Source organism: Panthera leo, chromosome D1 (genome assembly GCF_018350215.1).
Source record: "Panthera leo isolate Ple1 chromosome D1, P.leo_Ple1_pat1.1, whole genome shotgun sequence".
NCBI classification, from domain to species: Eukaryota; Metazoa; Chordata; class Mammalia; order Carnivora; family Felidae; genus Panthera; species Panthera leo.
Window position 1 is genome coordinate 7,150,611 of NC_056688.1, and position 17,406 is coordinate 7,168,016.

At 46.6% G+C, this 17,406-nt stretch overlaps 1 protein-coding gene across 3 annotated transcripts in view; it reads right to left on the bottom strand.

Annotated features, from left to right (window-relative positions):
• EXPH5 (exophilin 5) overlaps positions 1-17,406 on the bottom strand; it is a 76,604-nt gene that overhangs the window by 12,750 nt on the left and 46,448 nt on the right. For 2 of the 3 annotated variants that reach the window (XM_042906036.1, XM_042906035.1), the window contains exons 1-2: positions 13,534-13,585; positions 4,691-4,739 (exon numbers count right to left, since the gene is read on the bottom strand). Coding sequence is in view for 1 of the 3 variants with exons in the window: in XM_042906037.1 (XP_042761971.1) it covers positions 4,691-4,739; positions 15,047-15,209; positions 17,055-17,215 (373 nt within the window). In the remaining 2 variants the exon portion in view is untranslated. Of the gene's footprint in view, positions 1-4,690; positions 4,740-13,533; positions 13,586-15,046; positions 15,210-17,054; positions 17,216-17,406 lie in introns of those variants that run through there. The other variant, XM_042906037.1, reaches the window with a different exon arrangement.

The following is a 17,406-nucleotide window of genomic DNA, read 5'->3' on the forward strand; positions in this document are numbered from 1 at the left end:
CATCGTGGTTTTACACCCATCATGGTGCATATTATTATACCCATGATATCCTACGGAAGTGTTGACCTTCTTTCCACTTCTACTTTACCACTAGACCTCTCTCCTTCCTGCCTACCACACATTTCAGTCCCCGCCCTGATCCAAGAAACCAAGCATTTGAAGACAAATGGGTTAGGACCCTGTAAGTGGACCACCTTCTAAAATGACTAGTATTCTCCTCTGTATCCTGTGCACCCAGCATAGCATCCATGTGTAAGTGACTCGCTAGTATTTACTGAGCAGAATTCCAACACCTCTCTTCCTGCCATACCTTTTCCCGCTTCTCCAACCCATTTTTGTACAGTCACTCGATACCACCTATCTTATATTTGAGCAAAATCACCCATTTCTTCCGTTTTCAATATACTTTCAAAATATCCTCTCTCATCAGATCCTTAGAACAAATTTGCAAGTGAGGTAGGGATTATCATTCCCATTCTGCAGATGAAACACTGAATCCTGGATAAGTGCCTTACTTAAGTCATATGAATAATAACTGGTGGCACTGGCTACTCACACTCATGTGATCTGACCCCTAACCCTGTTCTTTATGTTGCTGTTTACGGGTATTTTACTCACGTACACGATCCTTATTTAGCTGATAAACCCTGTGGATAAAAACCTTGCTTTAAGCATTCAATGCCCTCCACGTACATGCAGTTAGGGACTGATTTATGGCAGACCAAGGTGGAAAATTACACGTATGAGATTTCTAGTAAAGATTACAAAAATTGAGACACCAAATATGTACAGTATTAGGACTCGGAAAAGCACATCTAAAGGAAGAAAGCCTAATGGTCAAACACATGAGTTCCACCCAGTTCAAAACCCTACTTCTGCCTCTTAATAGTGGCATAACTTTAGACAAGTTACTTAACCTTTCTCTACCTTCACTTCTTTCTTAGTAAAATGAAGAAATAAGAATGATGATAAGAGTAGCAGCACCCCTCCCCCACTCGTTGGGTGGTGCTGACGATTATGAACTAATCGCTGTAAAACACTTTCGAATGGTGGCCAGCACTTACTGAGTCCTCATTGTTAGTCATCGCTATTTTTCTGGGGTTACAGAGGATTTCCTGGAGGATTCCTGCCAATGCTTATAGCCTAAAGAACTAGAAAAGTGTTGGGCGCCTGGGTGGCTCAGTCGGTTCAGCGACCGACTTCTGCTCAGGTCACGATCTCACGGTTTGTGGGTTCGAGCCCCACGTCGGGCTCTGTGCTGACAGCTCGGAGCATGGAGCCTGCTTCCGGTTCTGTGTCTCCCTCTCTCTCTGCCCCTCCCCCACTCATGCTCTGTCTCTCCCTGTCTCAGAAATAAATGAACATTAAAAAAAACTTTTTTAAAAAAAGAACTAGAAAAGTGTTCCAAAGAATTAGACACCAGAGTCCGAAAATGCTGGCTTTTAGGATGTCCGTTACATTCTCAAACACGGTGCATAAAAGAGGCTAAGCAAAATGAGGGCTTTTACTCAACCCGATTCACTCTACTGATATTGTCTTCAATCCTGACATGATGAGACAAACAAACCTTCTGTCACAGAGTAACCTTAGACTATCTGAGAACTTCCTAGGGTGGCCAAACCTGTACAACAGCTGTCGGAGCTGAAGCCTGAGCTCGGTGATATTATCAAACGCCTTGGCAAAGCCAACAGATTAATTTTTCAGAGTGTTCCTGAATGTATTCTCTGTTTTCTGGCAAAGGCCAAATCCACCAATGCACCCGCAGCTTAGAAGCACTCATTCATTTCTTCTTTCAATTTCTGAGTGCTCAGATTGTGCCAAGCCATGGGGAGAGACAAGAGCGCAGACATGGTCCTGGCCTTGGGGAGCTCATGCTGGCCCGGTGTGCTGAGTACGCGGGCGGTGTGTTGTTGGGGGTGGGGGTGGGGGTGGAAACAGAGCTGGCGTGTCACCTAACATCAGGCCCAGCCAAAATCTGTTCAGAGACGAGGAGTGATCAAGTGGCCAAGGCTATCTGTCTTTGTCTTTTGTCTCAGAAATGGTGACCACTTTGACCCCAGTGTCCTCACCTATAAGGAGATGGCTCTCACTGGGGGAGATCTGCTCCCCAGAGAACACTGGCATGTTTTGGAGATATTTTTGATGGTCACACTTGAGTGGAGGAGAACTATAGGCATTCCCTACCTGTGAGTTTGAACACACGACGGCCCCGCAACAGAGAAGGACGCGGTCCAAAATGTCAGTAGTGCTGAGGTTGGGAGAAACTCTGAGCTACAAATCTCTAACCTTCTCTCTAGCTCTAAAAATTCTGTTTTTCTGAGAACCTTGGCTGCTGTTAAGCTGATGAAAATGTTTAAATAGCAGCTCTCTGGGGCGCCGGGTGGCTCAGTCAGTTAAGCATCCGACTCTTGGTTTCGGCTCAGGTCATGATCTTGCAGTTCGTGGGTGTGAGCCCCGCATCAGGCTCTGTGGTGGCGTCCCCTGCTCGCTCACGCTCTCTCTCTCTCTCAAAAATAAGTAAACATTAAAAAAACGTTTAAATAGCAGCTTTAAGTGGAAGGTCATCTAACAACGTAGCACAATCTCCTGTAAAATACCAGAATCCCCTCTGTACCCTTCCTGACAGGCTGCTAACCAAGTGATGGGAAATTTATTACCTAAGCAGCAATGGCCTCAGCAGCAATGGCCAACTTCTAGCCTTTTGCAGGTGAAGGAGATAAGACTTCCATGAATAAGTAATGGAAATCTACACATCACACAAAACCTTTGCTTTAGACAGTTTCATTATTTTTTCTCTCTGACTTCCTTTTTTAATGTGCCATTTATTTTCAAGAGAGAGAGAGAGAGAGAGAGAGAGAGAGAGAGAGAGAGAGAGGGCAAGTGGGGGAGGGGAAGAGAGAGAGAGGGAGACACAGAACAAAGCAGGCTGACAGCACGGAGCCTGATGCCGGGCTCGAACTCATGAACTGCGAGATCATGACCTGAGCTGACGGTTGGACGCTTAACCGACTGAGCCACCCAGGTGCCCCTCTCTCTCCGAATTTTTATAAAAGTTATTAACGGGAGTCAACAATCACTGGCTTCAGTTTCATTTCTTTTCCCAGGTCTTACCCTTTTAGAAGGGCGTGCTTCTGAGTAGTGAAATGGTTAAATGCAAGTAGCAATCAAGAGGGCCAGCAAAAGATAACCTATTAATCCTCAGACTGGATTGTCACATCCTGAGAGTTCCAAATTAGCTCTACTGTTTTCAACCTCCAGGCATTTGCAATTCTTTTTCTTAAATATAATTTATTGTCAAGTTGGCTAACATGCGGTGTATGCAATGTGCTCTTGGTTTTGGGGGTAGATTCCTGCAATTCATTGTTGAGAGTCTCTTAGGGCTTTTGCATTTGCATTTGCAATTCTTTTTGGTCCCTCGTCTGCTTCAGACCCCAACGCTCTCGAACGATAGAGGGAGGTCAGCTCTGAGTACTTCTCCAAGGAAAAGCATGAGTCCAGAAGCATGCGGGAGCAGGGCTGGAGACATGACCCTTCGGTCCCCTGCTCAGTTAAAGGACAGTCTACCGGTGGTGAGCAACCCTGTGATCATAAGCAAGCAGGGCTTCCGGGCTGACAGAACCCCAGGCATTACTGACTTCTGCCTGTGGACTCCCAGAAACCCAGATCTTCTAACCTCGACTCTACCATTCACCAGTGACCTTGAACATGATCTTCAAGTTCTCTGAACCTCAGTTTCTTCATCTTTCAAATGGGGATAATAATAGTCTACTTTACAGATTTTCTCTGGGGATCAAGCGAAATGATCTACATCAGGTGCCTGGATGATGGCAGCTTCGCAAAGAGAGGGAAGCAGTTATTGGTGCTGGTCATCTGGCCGGGGCTCAAGCATGTAGAGGAGACAGGGCTCATGTTGTCCACAAAGAGGTAGCATTAGGCTGAAGAAGAAAGGGGACTCTCTTTTAAAAGTTTCTGAAATAAAGAAACCCTGTTTGTAGGTACTCCTCACTAGAATTCTACCATGCTTTTTGGGAAAAAAAAAAAAAAAAAAAAAAAAGGCGGGGCACAGGGAGAGAGCGAGAGAAATGTGGGCACTGGTACCAGGACCGCAATAAATTGAAAACTGCCTCTATCCTCCTCCTGCACTCTTGGGGCCTTTCCAACATTCTCTTTCATCGCCCAAACACATGAGTCACACAGTAAGACAGAGGCACGTGAAGATCAAAAGTTAAGACCATGAAAAAGCGAGACACAAAGACTTACAGCTTCTCCATCTTGTAAGCATGTGAACAGATAAACTGAAGTCTAAGCCCTTGGTGGAGGGTTACGTTGGGTCAGTCGCCCCACGTGAACTTGCTCCAGCCAATCCTCGCTTCCACTCTGAACGCAAATGATGTTGTAAGGGTGGCAGTGAACGCCTCTCACGTCTTCCTCTGCCCAGTGCTTTAGGGATATACAGGGGTGGCCCGTGGGAGAGTGTCAGAGATGCCGCTGAGGGGCTGAGTGGTACACGATGGCCTCAGTCCTGGAAACCCACCACAGTTGGGAAACTTTAAACTCCCTAGGAGAAATCTAAGATGTCTAAGGTCAATGTAAAACTGAGCCAAGGAGAAGCCTATTTACATAGGTGGCCAACGAGGGGGCTCATTAAGGCACAATTCCTGAGCGTAGCGTTTCGCTTCTGGTTACTCACCGTAGCGGTTCGCCTCACAGACACCGAAGGTCCTGCATGGCTGTCACATCTGTGGAAAAAATGTGAAATAATTTCTTTGAACAAGTGCCTCGCTTTCACCAGGAGGACAATCAATCAACGGTACTTCTGCCGTGATATCTTGGTATCTTGAGAAGATATATTTCTAATGTCCTTTAGGGAGATACTTCTTGGCTAATGCTTGTTGAAAAAATTTCAGAAACTTTTTCCTATGATTGTTTAGGCTCAACATTTTACATCTTCATGTCAGGCAGCCAAGAAGAAATTACCTAATACCGGATTTGGATTGGAACGCAGCACAAAGACATAAAAACAAAAATAGTTACACGTGTCGATCGCTTACTATATGTCAGTGTTCTCGGGCTCTACACGCATGTTATCTCATTTCAATACGTCACTCTTCGGAAGGGGATAGTATGACTGCTGTCATTTTACAGAGAAGTTAGAAGACACTGCCTGATGTACACAGTTAGTCATGAGCTTAGAGCCGGCCACAGGCTCATTAAATCCTGAGCACTCCTTCTTAAGTAAGGCACATGGACTCTTCTTGCAAATGGGAAATAGATTTCCGTACATTTTTATTTTAAAGAGGGTAAGGGCCAGACACGACAATTCACAAGGGAATCTTTAGAAAGCAAGCCCTGTAAAGGTGGCTTCTGGATGTTTATTTTTATAAAGATGCCTTATTTGGGGCGCCTGGCTGGCTCAGTCAGTTGCACGTTTGACTTTGGCTCGGGTCATGATCTCAGAGTTTGTGGGTTCGGGCCTGGCATCAGTCTCTGTGCTGACAGCTCAGGGTCTGGAGCCTGCTTCAGATTCTGTGTCTCCCTCTCTCTCTGCCCTCCCCCACTCGTGCTACATGTCTCTCTTTCAAAACTGAATGAACATTTAAAAGAAAAAGGTGCCTTATTTGCTATGAAGCCATCTTGGAAAATAATTATGCTTTTACCGTTTATGTTGCTTCACTCAAATTCAGTAGGTAAAAAATTTACAAGACATGGGTCCCAAACTGAGATCGATTTTAATCTTTTAGATCCATAATCCTGTGCCAAGCGGCGCTCTGCCTGAATTACAGCTCAAGATTTAATAGACGGCAGTGATTCACTGCTCTGTACAAGATGAGGTCCTGTCCTCCCCCAAGAGAACCGCAAAGGGAATCAAGAATTAACAAACAAATTGGGACTTCAGGTCAGATCAGTCAAAACTGGCAAGATGCAGTTTTCTTTTATTTGAACTCCTAGCTGCTTCGTGGTTCCCCAGAGTTGGGCATAAAATCTGGGAGGCCAAACAATGTTTATATGTTAAAGATATCCAAATCAAACAGTAGGAAAGAGTAGATACACAAAGAGAAGAAATACAGTTGAACTGGTATGAAAGGTGGAAAACAGCAGGAGGAAGGGCCCAGAGATGGGAAGGAGCCAGGCCGCTTGGGAAGTGGAAAGTAATTCAGTCTGCCGGAACCAAGAGAACATACCAGATTGTGAAGACTCTTTCCAGAGCCCTGGGGGCCGCAGTGCCCACAGAGCACCCACGCAGCTCACCAGCCGGGGCAGGGATATTGTCCCCAAGGAGGGCAGGAGGGAGGATGATGTGACCCATAGGATAGCAGGAGCATGACTGGGATGGAGAGCCACCGACGGTGAGGCGAGCTGTGAGTGGGGCGGGGGGTGGGGAGGGGATGCGTGCCCCCCCCCCGCCCCTCCCCTAATGGTGTGCAAGGCCGAGTGTGGGTGACCTTGTGGATTTGCTGGCCAGGCACAGGACTCAAGTGGCTTGGAGGCACAGAGTCTCTGCACCCACTCCCAGACCCTCCTAAAGGTGAATTCATGTTTCTGATGTGAACAGCTCTCGCTGGCAGAGCGAACAAAAGCAGCAGTGGGGGGCACCTGGGTGGCTCAGTCGGTGGGGCACCTGACTTTGGCTCAGGTCATGATCTCACAGTCCATGAGTTCGAGCCCCGCATTGGGCTCTGTGCTGACAGCTCGGAGCCTGGAGCCTGTTTCAGATTCTGTGTCTCCCTCTTTCTCTGACCTCCCCTGTTCATGCTCTGTCTCTCTCTGACTCAAAAAAATAAGTAAACGTTAAAAAAAAATTTTTTTAAATAAAAAATAAAAGCAGCAGTGGGGTCACTGGAAGCAAGGCTGGTAAGAGTCCACGGACCCGGCGACTTCATGGGACACGTGGCTACCTCATCTTCTGCATTTGCTCACAAGCCCTCCTGATGCCCTATCTTCAAGATCTCTCACATCCAACCCCACGTCTCTAGCTCACTCACTCTGCCGACTAACCTATCATTTCTCTCCTAGACTCTTCTCCATCCTTCACACTACCCACAGAGATCTGTCTAACACGCAAATGTGATCATATCAATCCCCTGCTTAGCATCTTACAAGGTATTATCCAAAATCTTCACTTGACACAAGACTCGTTTATCTGATGAGCCTCCTAGACCACCCCTCACCTTTCAAGCCTTATTGCCCCGCACTCCAGTCATCTGTAGGTACCTATATGCTAGGCTCACCGAATTTATTTCACTTCCATAAAATCTTCTCTTGTCTCTATACCTTTGCAGATACCATTCAGAAATTCTCACTCAGTAGATTAGAGTGTGGCTCAAGAATATTATTTTTAAAGGGGCACCTGGGTGTCTTAGCCAGTTGGTTAAGCATCCAAGTCTTGATTTCGGCTTAGGTCATGATCCCAGGGTCATGAGATCGAGCCCCACACGTTGGGCTCTGCGCCGAGTGTGGAGCCTGCTTGGGATTCTTTCTCTGTCCCCCTCCCTCTGCCCCTCTCCTGCTCTCTCTCTCTCTCTCTCTCCCTCTCAAAAACAAACAAGGAAGGGGCGCCTGGGTGGCTCAGTCGGTTAAGCGTCCGACTTCGGCTCAGGTCACGATCTCGCGGTCTGTGAGTTCGAGCCCCGCGTTGGGCTCTGGGCTGATGGCTCGGAGCCTGGAGCCTGCTTCTGATTCTGTCTCCCTCTCTCTCTGCCCCTCCCCGTTCATGCTCTGTCTCTCTCTGTCTCAAAAATAAATAAAAAAACGTTAAAAAAAATTAAAAAAAAAAAAACAAGGAATATTCTTTTTAAAAACCAGAACCCCAGGTGACTTCCCCCAAATACTGATGGAACACGTTCTAAGCATTGGCCATGGAAGAACTCCATCTGGATGACCATGGGCAAGTCAGACCCTCACGTCCAAAATGGACTTCTGCATGGTCCTCCTGCATGACCACTCCTTCTCATCCAATCAACCAACAGATCCTGTTGATTCAAACTCAGAAATCCCTTTCAAAACCACCCATAGCTCTACATCCCCCCATTTGTACCCCACGTAAGACATTTATCATCTGCTTTGTTTCTGCACTAGTCCTTTTCTTGTCCCTCTCCCTCCAAGTTTTGTTCCAATCCAGTCCATTCTCCATACTTCAGCCAGAGTGATCAGGACAAAGTGCATCACACTACTTCCCTGTTGAACATTTTACATGATTTTTATTTGCTCCCAGGTGAAAGTTCAAGTTCTTCTCTGCATTCGTAAGGCCCTACACCATCTAGTCCCCGCACACTTCCCAGCCTCGTCTCTCACCTTTGCATATCCCTCTGCCATGAGGAATCAGCACACCTCTGAGCATGTGCACAGAGTTTGCCCGAAACACTTTTCTACCACCTGTTTGCCCGGATAACTCTTGTCCTTGAACATTTTCCCTGGAAGAGCTTTCCAGGCTCAAGACAATATAACAAACACACCATACGTGCTCCCAGAGCATGTGGAACAGCCCCCCATCTTAGCACTATTATGTTTCTCTGTTTCCTTTTTGTTGTCCTCACAAGACCAAAACCCGGGAAACCAAGGGCTGTAAGCTTTGCTCCTCAGAGCCATGAGCGGTATTCCTTGAGCCCTCTTCGTTGAAGAAATCAGCAAATGTGTTCATTTGTATCCTCATATCTGCCCCTCCTCTTATATTTCTTCCCCACCAACCGACAGCTTCCTAAGTCAGAGAGGAGAGTTCATCTCCATTCTTCCTTCATCTTCACCCGACACATCCAATTACCAGGTTCTCATGATTCCACAATCTAAATCCGTGCACGTATCTGTCTGCCTTTTGCTCTCCTCTGGCCTGCCTCCTTAGTTCAGGCTGCCACTATCTCAGCGCTACCCTACCTGGTCTGACTCGAGCTTTGTCCCCTCAAGTCTGTTCTTGGGGCCGCACCTGGATCACTTTCCCAGCCTTGGCTCTACTGGTATTTCTTTGGGGATACTTAGCAACATTTCTGACCCCTACCTACGAGACACCCTAAGTTCTCACCCTTCAGTTGCGAAAAGCAGAAATGGCTTCGGACATTGCCAGATGTCTTTTGCGGGGCAAAATTGCCCCTGACTGAGAAGCGCCGAGCTGAAGTGATCTTTCTAAAGTGACGATCTGATTATGTCATTCCTCTGTTTAACAGCTATCAATGGGTAAAATATACATGTGTACCTGCACACCTGCATGGAATACACCAAAATATTTTAGTGTTTGTCCAGGTCAGTAGGTCGTGGGTGACTTTATATATATGAAATATATAGATACATATATATGAAAAATGCCATTACTGGCAAAAGTGATTAATGGCTTCCCACTGTCTACAGGATCAAGTCCAAGCTTCTTAGCCCTCCACATCCTTAGCACTGCTGGGCCCTGTGTTCTGGCCTCTACCGGCCTCTCACTCCACCTCTCACGGGTCTTACCTTATACCAGGGCACTGAACCTCAACCACCTACATGAGTTTCTACTTTGTCCAGTCTCTACACCTTGGCTGTGTCAGTCTTTCTGCCCAGTGCAACCTCCCGACTCTTAATTACCTAGCTCAGTCCTATATGTCCGTTCACAATTGGCTCTCCTCTTGCAGGAAGGCTTCTGGTCCTCCAGTCTGAGTTAAGTGCTTCTCCTACACGGTCTCACGGCAGGAATACCACGCGCCTTCCCTCGCACTCACCATAGTGCACCGTCATCTCTGGTGAATCGGCTGCCACCCAGGCTGCAGTTAGGCTGGACGGTATCCCCGTGTGAACTCCACAGGGCATTCCTTTCTCAAGATACTTTCAGTCGTTTTCCAGAAAACTGCCGTGGGAAAGACATGAGCCCACGATGTCCCACCACGTCCCAGAGTTCTGTGCCGCAACTCACACCCAACCACATGCAGGATTCTGGCGTCCCCTCCTAGCCTGAAGTTCTCCGGGCAGGGACTTTGCCTTCGTTTCACAATTTTATCTCCAGCACTAACCACAGTACGTGATCCAGAGTAAGACTTTGATAAAAGCCCCATAAAAAAACAGAAGAGAAACCATCACCTGGGCTAGCAATACCCTTGCCAGGAGTTCCGACAACCCTTATTACCACAGCGGAACAGGAAGCTCTACCGCTGTGGTTTCCAAACCCGACTGAGCATCCAAATATCCTGGAGAATCTATAATCAGTAAATAAATAAAGCTCCCTATGCCCCATGGCAGCCCTTCCGAATCAGGATCTCAGATTTGGGGATCTGAGGATCTGTCATTATTTTTAAATTGTTGATGAGATTATAATAATGATCAGCTGAATCACCTGAACCGCGGGCCACCCGGGCTGAAACCCAAAACCACTCCCCTTGTCCTGCCTCTTGTCATCAGAACGCTGCCGTCTACCTGTGGAGACCACACCTGGCTTCACCGAAGGAGCATTTCCCAAGAAGGATCTTGCTCCCTCTGACTACTCCTTTCCATCGAGGTGTCTGAGATTTTTGTATCTTCAAACTCAGGCATTTGTAGTGAGTAAGAGGCTCAATAAATAAATGAATGAATGAATAAAACAACCAGAACCCAGGGGGAAAAAATACCATCTGCCTTTTCTTTTTTGCACATTTTAATTTTTTTTAATGTTTTTATTTATTTTTGAGAGAGACAGAGCATGAGTGGGGGAGGGGCAGAGAGAGAGGGGGAGACACAGAATCCGAAGCAGGATCCAGGCTCCGAGCTGTCGGCACAGAGCCCGATGCGGGGCTCGAACCCACGAGCCATGAGGTCATGACCTGAGCCGATGTCGGATGCTTACCTGACTGAGCCCCCTAGGCGCCCCTCATCTGCCTTTTCAACTTTCCAAAATGGTATCTGAATGTCTTGCTTATGTAACGCGAGGTTGCAGCCGGAGCGCCCAAACTGGGTACACCCTGTGCATCAGGCAAATTTGGGCATGTCTGAGGAGGAGCGAGGTGTATTCACCAAAGCTGCTTGCATCTCAAGGGGAAAAAAGAACCTTCCTGAAGTCCCAGGGTAATGGGCAGGCGCTCACATCCGACTCTTGATTTCAGCTTAGGTCATGATCTCACGGTTTGTGGGTTCGAGCCCCGCATCGGGCTCTGACAGCATGGAGCCTGCTTGGGATTCTCTCTCTCCCTCTCTCTCTGCCCTCCCCCTACTCGTGCTCTCTCTCCATCTCAAAATAAATAAATAAACTTAAAAAAATAATAATGGGATAATTTGGGAAACACATATATCCGAGAGAAGAAACTAGTCATATCTGAGGCAGAAATGGCAAAACTTTTTGCCTTTTCGTTACTCCATTAAGTCACTATGTTCCCATGGCTTTTTACCACTGATATTAGAACATTAAAGCTTCAATATATCATATACTTCTACTGGCTGGGCCTTTCTTTTTCTTTTAAGTTTATTTATTTATTTTTGAGAGAAACAGAGACAGTGTGAGTGGGGAGGGGCAGAGAGAGAGAGAGAGAGAGAGAGGGAATTCCAAGAAGGCTTTGCACTGTCAGCACAGAGCCCGATGCAGGTCTTGAACTCACAAACTGTGAGATCATGACTTGAGCCGAAACGAAGAGTCACACGTTCAACTGACGGAGCCACCCAGGCACCCCTGGCTGGGCCTTTCTAAAGTGAGTACCTGGGGTGCCTGGGTGGCTCTGTAGGTTAAGCGACCGACTTCGGCTCAGGTCACGATCTCACAGCCCGTGAGTTCGAGCCCCGCATCGGGCTCTGTGCTGACAGCTCGGAGCCTGGAGCCTGCTTCGGATTCTGTGTCTCCCTCTCTCTCTCTGCCCCTCCCCCGCTCTCGCTCTGTCTCCATCTCTCTCAAAAATAAATAAAGGTAAAAAAAAAAAAAAAAACTTTTAAAGTGAGTACCTGATGAAATGACCAAATCCATTTTCTTCTGGGGAGAGTTATCCATTATCGAGCAGCATTTCTCAGTTAAACCACAGCTTAAAAGATGAAAAGTAATTTCTCTGATACTCAAGTCTTTCAGGGCTGAACAGAAGGCTGTATTTTGCCCAGAGGGCTTGTTTCCCTTTCTGTGATTTGCAAAAGATCCTCTAAACTGCTTTGCTGACTTGTTCTCCAGAGCACCCAGTGTGACAACGTTGAGCCTTGATGGCTTAGGCAAGTAGAAACCTGAATCCTACTTGGCACAGGATGACTGTGCTTTCCGGAGCCCTTTGCCAGTCCCTCCTGGTGCAGTAATAGGCGAGGAGGAGCTCTTGAATCATGGATTTAGAAGGCTGATTTTGTATTTCAAAAGATCAGAACTGCCAAAGAAAGTCAAGTTCTACTTAAGAGGAAAGAGTGTCTGGAAGAGGACAGCACATGATGTATATTCCTACGTTAAACCACCTCCTGGCCACACACACACACACACACACACTCAGAATTTATATCCAAATATTTACGTCATGCACGTATTTAAAAATGAAAAGGACATATTTGTACAGCTTACCTACTGAAACTTAAGAGCAAAAAACTGTGCCTTCATGATATTCTGTACTCGCACATTCCATTTCCACTTTGCAACTAAAAATGTATTTAGAGAAGACACATTTGGAAAACTGCCGAACATCCACATATATACTTGAAGGATAAAATCTGTTTCACATCTGCATGCTTATTTTTATGTTTCAGTGCACACAGTTGTAAAAAAGCTACAAGTCATTTTGGTCTACAAGAAGGACGGTTGCTAAATAAAAGTTTCCTTTTTTTTTTTTTTTTTTTTTTTCCAATTTGGTCTATAACCAAAAAAACATGGGGCTGCCTGGGTGGCTCAGACGGTTAAGCGTCGGACTTCGGCTCAGGTCACGATCTCACAGTTCGTGGGTTCGAGCCCCCTGTCGTGCTCCCTGGTGTCAGCCCAGAGCCCGGAGCCTGCTTTGCATCCTCTGTCCCCTCTCTCTCAGCCCCTCGCCCCCAGCCCTTCTCAAAAATAAATAAACATTAAAAAAAACAAACACGGGGGCGCCTGGGTGACTCAGTCGGTCGGGTGTCCGACTTCAGCTCAGGTCACGATCTTGTGGTTTGTGAGTTTGAACCCCACATCGGGCTCTGTGCTGACGGTTCACAGCCTGGATGCTGCTTCGGTTTCTGGGTCTCCCCCTGTCTCTGCCCCTCCCCTGCTAGTGCTCTGTCTCTCTCTCTCTCAAAATTTAATATACATTAAAACACACACACACTCACACACACACACACACGATACCCAGATGGAGAATCTAGATTTTCTGTCTCCTCGGACCCACTTGTGCAATGACTTGCAACATGAGCTTGGAAATAACTTGCCCACAGAATGAACAGGTTCCTCAACTTTTCCTGGTTTCCCGATGTGAGACGGCTGAGCTATCTAAAACTCTGCCTTAGAGAAAATCACCGAAAACACAAATAACGTCACAAGTTCCAGCTACACCACGTGCCAGGAGTATTTCTCTTCTCCTTATAAAACGCCTGTCCTTTAAAGGACACACTGTTGGGCTTTAAACCCCCAGGCGAGGGGATTCCTAGCGTGGCAAACACTCTCATGAAGAAAAAGCCACTCACCTGTTTGAAGAGCACTTCCTGACAAGCGGCTCTGGGAGGGACCGGCACAGAAACCGACATGCTGCTCAGCCCTCCACTATTTCGGCAAAGACAAGAGCAGGCTCAGGTGGCAACTGGGCGCGAAACACCGTTCGTCCACCCGGGAGGGGAGAGGGGAGCCCAGGGTTCTGTTCTGCAGGCCGGGCAGCCTCTCCCCACGCCCACCGGCGGCGGGCCACGGGCTGTTGTGCAGCGAGGGTGTCCTCGGGCACCTCCTATCCAGCGCAGCAACGCCCCCTTCCTAATCGGTGGACACATCACATGTGAGGCCGACACCTTAAGAGGGCGGGAAGCTTCTCAACCAGGAAGACAGGCCGAAAATATTTAGCAGTCAGCTCAACGGCACGTAAGCAAAGCGTGGCTTGTTTTTCACAAAACGATCTAACGACCCATGAGTCAAGACGAACTGATTTACACGGGTTCACACTGCGAACGATCCTGAACTATGCCTCCACTCTCCCCAAAACCTCCCTTCCTGCACCTGAAGCTGAAACTCTGGGTAACCACATCAGAGAAGCTGTCCTGAAACCTGCCAGTCACAGGAACACATTTATTCCCTCGGTTTAAAAAATACAATTTTCCTCAATTCTCTGTCCTCATCTTATTTACTTTCACCTCAATCTTTACACATCATCTCTCCTTGTGACCACAGATACCTATATCCCCAAGGAAACAGTAGTTTTCATTTAAAAATATCTTCCCGACCAGGGTACACACCAGCCTCTGGAAGCAGTGGGGGAAACTGTCAATGATTCTTCCCAACATTTTTTTTTTTTAATGTTTTTACTTATTTTTGAGACAGAGAGAGACAGAGCATGAGCAGGGGAGGGGCAGAGAGAGAGGGAGATGCAGAATCTGAAGCAGACTCCAGGCTCTGAGCGGTCAGCACAGAGCCCGACACGGGGCTCGAACTCACAGACGGCGAGATCATGACCTGAGCTGAAGTCGGATTTTTTTTTCATGTTTTAATGTTTATTTATTCTTGAGAAGAGAGAGAGAGAGAGAGAGAGCAGGGGAGGAGCAGAGAGAGACAGAGACACAGAATCCAAAGCAGGCTCCAGGCTCCGCACGGTCAGCACACAGCCCAAAGTGGGGCTCGAACTCACGAACCATGAAATCATGACCTGAGCCACAGTCAGACGCTTAACCGACTGAGCCACCCAGGTGCCCCTAAAGTCGGACGCTTAACCGACTCAGCCACCCAGGCGCCCCATTTCTTCCCAACATTTAATCCTTCATCCACCCAGGGCACTACCTGCGACGTGTGCAATTGGTTAGGAGCTGGATTCCCAAAGAGCCAAGTTTCGTGGTTTCATAAGGACTTTGTCCCTATGAGAGCTAAGTCCTGTCTCCTTTGTTCCTATCTGAATTTAAAGCCTGAGAGCAAACATTAAACATTCTGAACACAAAACAGGCCACCGGCCTCTGGCATCAGGTAACTAGTGAGCCGTCACATGATCTGAATTTCACTCACCCTTTCTGTGCCGGTGACAGAAGCTTTGAAGGCTCCCTTCTGGATTTTCTGAATGAGAACAGGGAAGAAAATGACGATCTGAAGCTCAGCCGGGAAGAAACAGACATGGGGTTTCTTTGATGGGGTGTAGTTTTAGATCTTGACGTTTGTAATTCCACACGATCTAGACGAACATTGGAGAAAGGTGGCATCACTCAGTATTTCCGGGTGAATGTATCTCCGAGAACTAAGACTTTGATCTTGCTTCCCACCTCCCTTTGCAGACTGAAAACGCAGCAGGCATTCCCCCATGGAGACCCGAGGAATCAGGGGAGCTCTGTGCCCCTGACGGTTCTGCTGAACAGAGAAAATGCTCGGAAAGGGCAGGGAGGCTTTCAATATGCACCGTGGACCACAGTTCCGTGGGACATCCCTCCCTGTAAACCAGCTGTGCCAATCCGTCCGAGGCCCAAGGTGGGGTGTCAGGGACCTCATTCAACTTTCAAGTGGCTTTTAGCTGCCCCGTCTTTCAGACGTTTTTATTTTAGTACTTTAAAACCATAGTGACAGATACTATACATGTAACTTTTTGCAACCAAAGAAAGTCAAGGAAAAGGAAATGAAGCCATTTAAAGTGTTCCTTATTTCCATCAAAAATCTATCTCTGTGTACGTGTTATTTGCTACAATGTGGTTTCTATGCGTGCGTGCCTATAACGGAAACAGGTCTAATAGGTGTAGAGGTAATGTATAGTTACATATGTGAGTATTAAAAATCCTAAGGCAGGATCAACGTATACGAAGTCTATAATACTGTCATACTTTTGGACATGCTGAATTTGTAAACACTAGAGGGATTCCACGGAAGGGGGAAGCAGCCATGGTATACGTTGGGTTAACTTCAAAATCTCAACTGTGAGTCTTTTTAGAGAGGTTTATTTATTATGGGGGCTGTATAATGTTGTCCATATAAAGTGTGGAAATATTATTACATGTTTCTTGTCGCTACTGTAAGTAACACATTAGTCAAAGCAGTCAACGTGCCTGTATCAGTGGAAGATACTCGACACTGTTTTCGTAGGTTATAATTTTCAACGCACTCTGTTATTCTCACAATAGTCCTGTGAAAGCAGGTTTTATTATCCTCATCTACAGATTAGAAAAACACAAGTGATGGGTGAAGGTAAGTGACATGTGAATAGTCACATAGTTGCCATGTTCCGGGAAGGCATTTACCTACGGAGCTTAATTTACCAAAGTTCCAGAAAGGTGGCAATTCTCTTACCACCTTCCCCCTCTCTTCTCCTATCACCCCTTCTCCACCCCCCCCCTCCTTTGTCTCCTCCTTCTTCTGCCTCATCATCCCATTCACAGAAGTGCTTACCATGTTCCAGCTCAGCACTTTGTACATATACAACCGCCCTATGAGGTAGGTATCATCACATCCATTTAAAGATGAGAAAATTGAGGCTTAGAGAGAATAAGTAACTTAAACAGTCACATGGATTCTGAAAGAATAGAGAATACAGAGAGACAGAGTGGACATCTGAATCGAAGTCTCCTTTGACATCAACTTGTGTGTTCTTTTTTTTTTTTATGTTTATTTATTTTGAGAGGAAGAGAGAAAGGGAGCGCAAGTGGAAGAGAGAGAGAGAGACAGGGAGACAGAGAATCGGAAGCAGGCTCCAGGCTCTGAGCTGTCAGCAGAGGGCCCGACTTGGGGCTCATACCCACAAACCGTGAGAACATGACCTGAGCCGAAGTCAGATGTCCAGCCGACTGAGCCACCCGGGCGCCCCTCAACACGTGTGTTCTTAACCACTATGCTATCTTGCCCTATTCTAAAAACACACCCCTAGGGCATTACAGTACATTCTCAGTTGACTCTTCTTACTGTATGTTATGTTATAAAACTCTTGTACCTTATGATTTTAAAATAGCCCAAAACATGGATTGGTTCATTGGAGTCCTTATCTATCATACCAGGCTATAAGAAAAAAAAAATTTAGATGTGTAAGTTTTTTCCTCACCATTTTCTGCCATCCCTTTCCTTAGCCTGTATGTGAGTGGTTGTTTCAACATCTGGCTAACGTCTGTTTCATTGCAAAACTTCTTTCTTTGAATTTCTTCAAACCATTCACCAGTCACTCCTTGAAGCCATCTGATATCCCTCTTTGTCTTCTGGAGTTTGCTGAAATGAAACAAAAATATCAATGTGCCCTTTAAATTTCTTCACATCAAGTGCAAACTCATGTGACAGGAGGCTAAACTTGACCTAGTAGAAGAACTGTGTAAACGGAGTCTGGGGGGAAAGCTGCTCTAGTCAGAATTTCGTTTTTACCACTGTGTCCATTTTTGGCTGTGTTTTTCTAAATACGATGA